The 10,654-nt window shown below is 41.5% G+C and overlaps 1 protein-coding gene across 1 annotated transcript; it reads left to right on the forward strand.

Moving 5' to 3' along the window:
* On the forward strand, positions 1-4,403 carry LOC139965692 (zinc finger protein 862-like). Its single transcript, XM_071968311.1, has 6 exons — positions 1-1,843; positions 2,498-3,011; positions 3,130-3,353; positions 3,473-3,687; positions 3,808-3,931; positions 4,100-4,403. Exons 1-6 carry the CDS (start codon positions 1,167-1,169, stop codon positions 4,386-4,388), a joined length of 2,043 nt encoding a protein of 680 aa, XP_071824412.1. The 5' UTR covers positions 1-1,166; the 3' UTR covers positions 4,389-4,403.
* Positions 4,404-10,654: the final 6,251 nt, after the last annotated feature.

Raw genomic sequence — 10,654 nt, forward strand, 5'->3', positions numbered from 1 at the left:
CAGTGAATAATTTTAACGGTCGTCCGGGCGTCCGAGACGACCAGAAACATCGTCGGGCTACCAAACTTTTTAAAAATAATAAGGCAGGTAGTCCGGCGGGACTACCTCATAATTTAAACAACAACAGACTCAACTGCTGTTGAAATAAAGAAAAAAATGTCCCAAGTTACTGCCGAATGCATTCAAATATTTTATATTCTACCGCGATCACACCCCCAGGCCATATGCCTCCCCCCTCCACCAAAAAGTTTCGTACATCGGCCCCTCCACCAAAAAGTTTTGTACATCGGCATCGACAAGCCTAACACACACAAGTATATAGACATTGCAACGTTTCGGTGCCGACAGCAGCTCAGTAAACTTCAAGCAGTTGTCTTAAAGTTAATGCCTTTTTGTTTACCTTCGTTGCTTCCCCCACCAGTTGCTAATTCATCATAATTATTTAGGGACTGTTTTATTTAATTTCAGCAAATGTTTTATACCTTGAATCAGTAATAGTTTATCATCCTCTTCGCTTCGCGCTGCCCGCGGCGAATGATCGATCTTTTATTTTTACACAGTGAGTCAATGGAACTCTCGTATTGACTTAACTGTATGTGAGAGAAATCACACACTAAATCTCCATTGACGTGGTCGCCGTGAAGCAGGCAATCGACTTGCCTAAAGTCGATTTACTTATGTGCGATCCAGATAGCCCTGTTGATGCAAAGTAGTGGGATCCAATTCACAAAGTTACTTTAACAAACTAATGACATAACATGACGTTTAGCATAAACCACTTTAGAAACAGGAGTAATTGTCAATCTGGTAGTAAAACTTTTTTATGAATGGAAAGTTTTTTTTATTAATTTTAATTTGATCGCACGTGTTGCGGTCGATCACATCATCACAGTATGGTTGTAGGCTACTTCTACAGCCTATCTAGAGAGAAATGTCATGATTCATCCATAATAAATAAAAAAAATTAAAAAAAACCGCGAATAAGTTTAAATCGCGAAGTTTTTTGGCGGGATTTTTTTCCAGCGTTCGTAATACACAAGTTGCGAATAGCTTATGCCTTGTTTTTGTTGGATTAAGGAGTTCGTTATTACTATTACAATTGACACACCTAGTTGAATAAAGCACCGTCGTATGAAGTAAATATTTGTGAATAACTGTATTGGAAAATGTGGCGATTTTTGAATAATGTAGAGCCGCCAAAGAAGAAGAGCAAATCGGCAGAGGAAAAGAGAGCGGCAGGTAAAGAATATGACCAGACGAAGCGTCAGCGTTCATTTCAGAACTCCTGGCTGGCTCACCCTAATTTCAAGTTATGGCTACGCTACGATAAGGAAACAGCGCTGATGTTCTGCAACATCTGTGAGCAATGGGCTACATCAACAGGCCAAGCCATGGGCAAAACCGAGTTTGTGAAAGGGTGTTCATCACTGAGAATCGAAAGCCTCCACAAACATGCAAAGAGCGAAACCCACACCGGAGCGGTGGCCGCGAAAGGCGCTGCCGAGGCCCCTCCCGGTACGTCAACGGCCGACAAGCTGCTCCGGCAGATGAATCAAACGGTAATCAACCGACTGGAAGTCATGTTTCGTACATGCCATTTCTTGGCTAAAAAGGCACGCCCATTCGCGGATTTTGTGGAGCAGTGTGACCTGGATGAGGCAAAGGGGGTAGATGTTGGTCAGACCTACAGAACCGAACCAAAATGCAGGGAATTCACTGACGCAATCTCGGAGATCCAGCGGCAAAACCTCGAGAAAGAAATTTCAGACTCCAAATTCTTCTCTGTGATGTGTGATGAAGCCACGGATGCGGCTGTAGTGGAGCAGATCATTTTATTTGTACGGTAAGCATCTCTCATGTGCGGTGACTGAAAGACGTGGTGTGTTGGGGGGGGGGGGGTGGTTGGATGTTTGGCAGACCTGCGTTCTAATCAATAACCATACAGTAGGCTATAGGGCCAATTCATTTTCAGTGCTAATATCAATGTGAATAAGTCAACCTGTCCTAAATTTGGAGCCTATAGTATAGGCCTACTGAATTTTTTTAAACAGATTAATGATTTGCAATTTAAATAAGTTTACATGCTGTGTGAGATTCTGTAAAATTTGCAAATTCCGGGCCAATACCGATAATTTTTTACAGATGAATGTTATTTTCATGAAACTGATTTTACATGCCAGGATCGGGGGGGGGGGGGCTCAAAATAGCCTACCACACTGTAGTATATGCGAATTTCGAGCCTATACCGAAATTTTTTAATTAAACTGGTTATACATCTCGGGGTTATTCTAAATAGCCTAACACAATGTAGTTTATGCATATTTCGAGCCTATACCAGTATTTTTTCATAAACAAATCAAATCAAATTTTATTCTTGCAATTTATTGTTAGGTTTCAAAATGATGGTTAGTTTTTCATTTTATCCATTCACGATCCCAAAGAAACTAAGCATTATACTGATGTGTAGCTCATATTTCTGTTATATTTGTTATTTCAGGTATTCAAACTATGGAAAGGTAACAACCAGATTCCTCAGCATTCAGAAGTTGGAGCGGGCCACTGCTGCTAACTGTTATGGAGAGATCATAGCTGCACTTCACGAGTATTGTGGTATCCAGGAGCCAGAACTTTGGAGCAAACTGGTCGGATTTGGGAGTGATGGGGCATCGGTCATGACTGGAAGGAGGAGTGGTGTGGGAGCACGCATGAAGGAACATCAACCAAAGCTTCAGACAGTACACTGCATTGCTCATCGTCTTGAGCTAGCAATAGAGCAGGCATCCAAGAATGTCCCGATGGTGTGCAAGATGGACCAGTTCCTGATCAACATCTTCTTATTCTACCATAACAGTACTCTGAATAGAGGTCTGCTAAGACGCACAGCAGAAGCGTTAGGAGTTACCAGGTTCATATCAACCAGAACAGGTGGAACAAGATGGATTGGTCACACACAGAATGCACTGACCAACTTGTTGTTTGGTTATCCTGCGATAGTGCAACATCTCCTGGAGGTAATCATTGCTTTGTACTTAATGCTTAAGCTTGTCACCAACAACATCACCAATATCATAACTTCAACAAACTTAGGCCTATTGTATTTTCATGCAATTATTTATTTAACACTCTCAGATCAAAGAACACAACCAGACAAGCAATGATTCCAAAGGAAAGAGTGCTGGCTTCCTCAAGTTATTGCTATCCAGGCCATTCCTTGGGTTTCTCCACTTCATGGTAGATGTAACCAACATCCTGGGACGACTCTCTCGTACTTTCCAGAGAATGGACATGAATTTACCTGAAATGCCCAAACTTGTGAAAGACACGGTGACCTCTCTTGACAAGTTGAAATCACAGTAAGTGACTGACAATTACCTCCACTACTTTCTTATCCTTAGTTATCAGAACTTGTTTGGTTTTGATTTTGAATGTATACGCTCAAATTACTGAAGTTTCACTTTTCTTTCTGTTAAAGACAAGGACCTGCATTGAGACAGTTCCAGAGGGCAGCCACTGACGGTACGTTCCATGGCCACAAGATCGAGGGAGAGCCAATCAACAAAGCCGAGTGTGATCTTGCAGTCACCAGCATCACAGAGGCTATCAACATTAGATTTGACATTGATGCCATACAACTTGCAGCAGCCAAAGTCATCAGTTTCAAGTCCTGGCCCATTGAGGCAGAAAGAGGTGGGTTTTTCGTGTGCATGATTGAATCATGTAACATGGTATGATGAACAAATTTGACATTTGATCAAATGTAGTTCAGTATTCCAAATCTCCAGTAGGTTTGTTTTTCTTTTCTTTCAGACTTTGGTGATGCTGAGATTGCAGAACTGGTGGATTACTTCAGCCCAGTCCTTGAAAAAGCTGGCACGAACACAAATTCAATCGAGATGGAATGGTCAAGTGTCAAAGAAAGTGCTTACACAGAGTGAGTTCTCAATTAACAAATCAAATGTTTTGTTTGTTTTATATAATAATTATATCACCCTGTCCCCCTATCTATGCAAACCAAGCTCTTTAGAACTATTCCTAGTGATGTAGTATTACAGCACCAACTCAGTCAGCTAACTTGAACTTATTCCATTTTTCTCCACAGCTACAAACCAGTGTACAATGCATCATGGGAGCAGCTTGGAGTCAAGTATAGAGTCGATGCTGAAAATCTATTTTCACTGGTGGATCTCATCCTGACAATCCCTGCTCACTCTGTGGAATGTGAGCGGGGATTTAGTCAGATGAAACGCGTGAAAACCGACTGGAGAAACCAGCTGACAAGTACCGCACTAACTAGTACCCTGAGGATACTGATAGAAGGGCCGAGCATTAAAGAGTTCGACCCGTTACCGGCGATTATCTTTTGGAACTCAGTTGCCAAAAATGTGTGAGACGCCCTTTCCAGCCCCCATATGGGAAGAGGACCCCCGCTGTGGAAGCTGAAAAGGAGATAGTAGAGAGTGATGATGGTGAATGATGATGATGAAAATCCTGTGATTACAGTGCAGAGTGGTGATGATGATGGCGACGATCCTGTACCTGTAGTTTTGTAGAAAATCAATACATCACTGACTAGTCCCACATCTTGTCTAGTCCTTTATTCGAGTCATTGTCAAATCTACTCCGAAATTTGGAAGGACTACCTGGTTTTGCGCAGGACTACCAACCTTTCTTTGTTTGGTTGTCCTTCGGACTACCTCTTGAAATTGCTTAAAATTATTCACTGCAATTGTCTCTTCAGTAATGGAACTGACAGCATATCATCACTGCATGACAGCCTTTGACAGGCAAGCATTAAAGAATAATTGGAAATTGAACTATAACGTCTTTAGTACGCACGAGCATGGGCGTCAATCCTGGGGGGGGGCGGGGAACACGTCCTCCCCACATTTCGATGGGTGGGGGAAACACTATCAAATGTCCCCCACCCCACACATTTGAAAAGAGTAGTGTCGTGGCTCTAATTGGTTAGGGCTTACACATCTCAGGATTCATGTTTCATGATTCATGGATTCAAGTTCAGTTCTATGAAAAGTGACCGAGATTTTTCACATCGGTAGACCTGCATGCAACTCTCTGTTCTAACCCTAACCCGCACCTGAACCCTCTAGAAATACACCAGCGGAGAATCCCTGCAAGGTACGCTGGTGATGGCGAGCAACGTTGTGCAGTCCACTGAAAAGAAGTTCCGCAGTAAGTATTACAAGGTACTCGACAGCGCTGCTACCAATCTAGGTCATTACTTCGCGTCTACGGACATCATAGGCGTACGAGGCGGGGGGGGGGGGGGCAGGGGGCAGACTGCCCCCCCCAAATTCCCAGAGGACAATAAATTCGGGCAAAAGTCCTGAAAAATTCGGGTAGCCTACTAGCCTAAGAGGAGAAAAAAATATATATATAAATGTAGTAGCTTGCCCGAATCTTTTTCATATTTTTGCCCGAAAATTCCATGGAGAGCGTTCTGTGTTATTTGTTTTGTGACATTAATATTAATGTTATGAAATAGTGATACCATCTCTTTGATGTTACCGAAACACTCCATCGAGACACCTTACAGGGCCTCTTATGTATTTATCTAGGTCATGGATTCAGTTTTCCCACGAGAAGTTTTTAACTATCTTATTGAATCTTGGTACAGGGCCTTTTCCCAAAATAGATTCCATTATGTCTGTGGAACATTCGAGAAGGTTCTCTCACGTGGTATGGAAGTTTCCATAGAAAGGGGATGGACTTCCAAACTCCCAACCAATCAGGGCAGATCAGTGCCAGCGCACTTATTTTGATATCGTTAATTTAATACAGGATGGTCAGGTTATTGGCTGCCTACTGATTGTGCGCAGTGAGATTTTATGGAAGTAAGGTATAAAAGGAAAAGGAGGCCGAAAGTTTTATGACTTGGTCAGCAAATTTATCACTCCGCCGAAAGTTCATCACTCCTAATTGTTTAATTGACGGAGTCAAGTCAAGTCAAATCATTGTTGTTGTGATCTTCACGTTCTGTGCTCAAACTGACACAATGAAGGCAAATAAACGCTTGATAAAGTTAACAAATTTAATTACGTTCTCGTGCTTCGCTTGACAACCACAGAGTGGTGTCATACAAGTATACAAACTTTCATATCGTTACACCTTTCCTTCTTTAAAAAGAAAACTTTCTTAGATCTAACTTCTATTTTTAAACTCTAATTTCCTTTTTCAAAACTAATCATATTTCTTACCCTTAAAAGTATTAAAACATATTTACAAACACTTAACGCTTACAAGTGCTCATCAATGGCCTAATATAGGTCATTTACAGCAAACACAATCGGGTCTCTGCTTACGGTTCCTTTGGCTTCTTCTTAAATATGGTTCTGGTTCTTGAGTTGTGCTTGAACTCTCATTACATGCTGCATCGTTGTTGCTGCAATCGACACTGGTTGGCAGTGCGTTTTGTGAGTCATTTACTTCATAGAACAGCTCGCTTCTGTCAATCAGCGGTTCTTTGGTAGCTCGTAAATGTTTACGATTACGACGGAATTCACGTCCATCTTCTGTGATGATTTTGTAGGAGCGTTTGTTGACGAGTTCTTCAACGCTAGCTTTTTCCCATACTTTCTCTCGTCCTGATGGTTGAACGCGTACTGTTTGCCCTTTGTTCAGTTCTGGAAGGAGCTTAGCACTACGATTGTAATATCGTGCTTGTTTTTCATTTCTCTTCTTTTTCTTCTGCTTGACTTCCTTCACAACCTTAGGTGTGAGAAGTTTCTTGGCAGTAGGTATAACTGTTCTAGTCCTTCGACTAAAATGACGTTGTGATGGCGATGACGACAGACCCTCTGAAGGAGTATTCCTCCAGCTAAGCAAGCTGAGATAGAAATCTTGCTTATCCTGCTTCGCTTTCTTGATCAAGTTCTTAGCGGTCTTTATCGCATTTTCGACTTTACCATTGCTTTGTGGGAAGAGCGGCGAACTGGTTACATGGTCGAACTGATATGATTGCGCGAAATCAGCGAACTCACGGGAGGAGAAAGGTGGTCCGTTGTCTGACTGAACTGTAACTGGTATACCATGTGTAGAGAAATATCGCCTCATGATTTTGATCACTGCCGGCGCATCTTTCTTGTTTAAGAGTGTGTCAACTTCGAAGTAATCCGAAAAATAGTCCACAATACAGAGATAATCTGTACCATCGATGGTGAAAATATCGACACCAACTTTTTCTCCCTGGTGATCTGGTATGTCGTGGCTCACCAATGGTTCTTTGGATTGCTGAGTGCGGTATGTATTACAGATACTGCACTGTTCAACATAGTCTTTGACTTCTTTACTCATACCTGGCCAATAAACCGTATCTCTCGCTCTCCTCAGCGTACTTTCAATACCAGTGTGTGAGTTGTGAAGTTTTTCTTTAATGTCCCTTCTCAGAGGTGTAGGAATGACACATCTCTGTGCTTTGAATATGATACCATCATGGATGGAAAGCTCGTCGCGAATTTGGAAGTATGGGCTAGTTCCGGTTGGCAATAGCTTTTTGTCTTCAGGCCAGCCCTCTGTAATGTATCGTTTCAGATTCTGACAGACAGGGTCACTGTTGGTCGACTCCTGAATTTGCTTGCGAGTTGCTTTAGATACCGGAAGGAAGTCTATAATGTTTACACTTTCTGTCTCGACTTCCACTGCAGATCGTTCCTTATTCTGTAGGAAGGCTCGCGATAATGTATCTGCGAGATACATTTCCTTTCCCGGCTTGTACACAATGTCAACATCGTACTGCACCAGTCTTAGAAGTAGCCTTTGGAGGCGCTTTGGGGCAGTCGTGATTTGTTTCTTAGAGATTGAAACCAATGGCTTGTGATCTGTCCAAAGCTTTATCTTGCGTCCGTAGGTGAATTGGTGGTTTCGCTCCAAACCAAAGATTAACGCAAGAAGTTCTTTCTCAATTTGTGAGTATCGAGTCTCTGCGGTGGTTAACGCTCTACTCGAAAATGTTACCGGCTGTCCCTGTTGCATCAGTGTGAAACCGATTCCTTTTTCCGATGCGTCTCCCTGACCTTCAGTTTCGCTTTGCGGATCGAAGTATTTCAATACTGGTGTGCTGCTGACACTACGCTTCACCTCCTTGAATGCTGCGTCTTGGTCTTGTCCCCAGCTCCATTTTGCGTCCTTATGTGTTAGACGTCGAATCGGTTCGCACGTGTCTGATAAGCTTGGAAGGAACTTAGACAAGTATTTCACCATTCCAACGAATCGTTGTACTGCAGCAATGTCGGTTGGTTTAGGCATATCAACAATTGCCTCAACTTTCTTTGGGTCGACTTTAAGACCATCTTTAGTAACGACATGCCCTATAAAATTGATTTCTTTGCACTTAAATTCAAACTTATCTCTGTTAAACTTAATAGATCTCTCTCTGCATCTTGCAAGCAGCTTAGTCATGTTTCGGTCATGATCTTTGTCTGCTTCGGCTTCTGTTTTCCCTTTGCCAGTGACCAATATGTCATCAGCTATGATATGAACACCCTCGAGCCCTTCAAGGTTTTGATCTAGCCTTTGTTGGAAGAGTTCAGGTGCTGGGGAGATTCCAAACGGCATGCGTTTATACTTGTACCTCCCCCATGGGGTTTGGAATGTGGTCAACTTGGAAGAACTTTCATCCAACTCACATTGGAGAAATCCTTCTTTCAGATCACATTTGCTAAATACCTTTACATCATTAAGACTTGGCAAAATATCTTCGATAACAGGTAACGGATAGTGTTCCCGTTTTAGAGCCTTATTTAATGGTTGAGGGTCAATACAAACACGCAGTTTACCACTGGGTTTGATTATGCTAACCAGACTTGACACCCAGTCAGAAGGTTCATCAACCTTCTCTATCACATGCAATTTTTCCAATCGTTTCAGCTCCTCTTTAAGCTTAGGCTTTATAGATAGTGGAACACGTCTTGGTGGTATAATAACTGGCATGACATCAGGATCAGTTTCCAGGTGTACTTTACCTGGCATACACCCTAGGCCTGTGAATACATCATGATAATCTTTTATCACATTTTCTTTTATCAGAGGTAAGTTAGTTTTCTCTATTTGCTTTACTTCCCCTTTAATTTCAGAACTTTCAGTTGCTTTGTTATCTATGTTTTCATACAACACTTTAATCAATTTCATTTGCTGTGATGACCGCGATCCAAGAAGTGGCACTTGCTTGTTTCCTTGCACAACAACAAACTGCACAGAATATTTCTTCATATTCTTTATGTTTCTCAACCTCAGTTTACAAGTCCCCACAATTGGCATTGGATCATTGTTGTACATGCTCAAATTTTTGTGGTCTGACTCTTTAATCTCAGTGCCTTCAGGGACATACCTTTCAGGTATCACATTACATGATGCCCCTGAATCAATTTGAAACTTTGCAAGTGATCCTTCAACTTGGAACGTGGCATATAATTTGGTCGCATATGGACTCACTCTGTTTATATCAACATTGTTAACATCTTCCTGTAATGTTACAGACAGAACTGATTCACTCGAAGATTGTGCCTTTTCGTCACTACTTTCACTACTCAAGTCAACCTGTTTGACTGATTTCTTATGACTCTTATGAAAATCTGACTTTTTCTTTGATTTCCATTTGGTTTTACATTTCACTGCGAAATGATTCATATTTCCACATTTCGAACAAGATTGGTCATATGCTGGACATTTCATTTTGTCTGCCTCATGACTTCTTCCACAGTACCTACAGTCTTCAACCCATTTACCTTTGTGGCATCTTGTCTTTGGGTTGTACTTGACAGCATGGACTTCAGCACTTTGATCACTCATACCTTTTATTTGTGCTGCAGCCACTTCAGCTGCCTTACAAATGTTAATACATTTTGGGAGATCCAAATCTGCTGTTTGCAATAATTTTTTCTGACTATTTCTACTAGCTATGCCGCATACAATACGATCTCGAATCATTTGATCCTTTAGTGTGCCATATTCGCACGAGGATGCAGAAATTCTCAGTTTCACTACAAATTCGTCAAACAATTCATTCGGTTCCTGAGTGCAGTTATTAAACTTGTATCTTTCAAAGATTACGTTTGTCTGCCCAATACAGTATGCTTCCCATAAGCTCATTATTTTTGCAATTTTTGTACGATCTACAGCATTTTCATATGGCAAATTGTTGTGGATTTCTAATGCCTCAGGGCCTATACAAGTTACAAATGTTGCCACCTGGATTTTCTCATCTTTTTTATCCAACTCAGTCAGAGTGACATAACTATCCCACAACAATCTGAATTTCTCCCAGTTCTTCTTCAAATTACCCCTGAGGTCCAAGTTTTGTGGTAATGGCACTGTAATAGTACTCATTTTTGGCTAAAGTCTGATCTAACAATGACCTTGAATTTGAAAAACAGACCTTAACTCTTTTCAATTACTTTTATGTACTTTGGGAGTTTGGCCTATCACAAAATAACTCTTTTAGTACTGTCGACTTCACTGTCACTGTGACGACTTTACTTTGACTCTGTGGTGTCAACACGAAACGTTATTTAGCAACCCTTCTAGACGATACCCGCTGTAAATTGTTTCAGTATCATTATCATTTATTTTCACACAAAATACAACGCAATACTCGGAAACGTCTCCACACAGGCTATGTTCATAAACACGGCAATCACCA

The sequence above is a fragment of the Apostichopus japonicus genome, chromosome 3 (assembly GCF_037975245.1).
Source record: "Apostichopus japonicus isolate 1M-3 chromosome 3, ASM3797524v1, whole genome shotgun sequence".
Taxonomy (NCBI): domain Eukaryota; kingdom Metazoa; phylum Echinodermata; class Holothuroidea; order Aspidochirotida; family Stichopodidae; genus Apostichopus; species Apostichopus japonicus.

What these genes read in the sequence shown, in the direction of transcription:
- LOC139965692 (XM_071968311.1), top strand. Translation starts at nt 1,167, where the DNA reads ATGTGGCGATTTTTGAATAATGTAGAGCCGCCAAAGAAGAAGAGCAAA. An exon ending in CAGATCATTTTATTTGTACG is followed by an intron (nt 1,844 to 2,497) that starts GTAAGCATCTCT and finishes TTGTTATTTCAG; the next exon opens with GTATTCAAACTATGGAAAGG. An exon ending in TAGTGCAACATCTCCTGGAG is followed by an intron (nt 3,012 to 3,129) that starts GTAATCATTGCT and finishes TAACACTCTCAG; the next exon opens with ATCAAAGAACACAACCAGAC.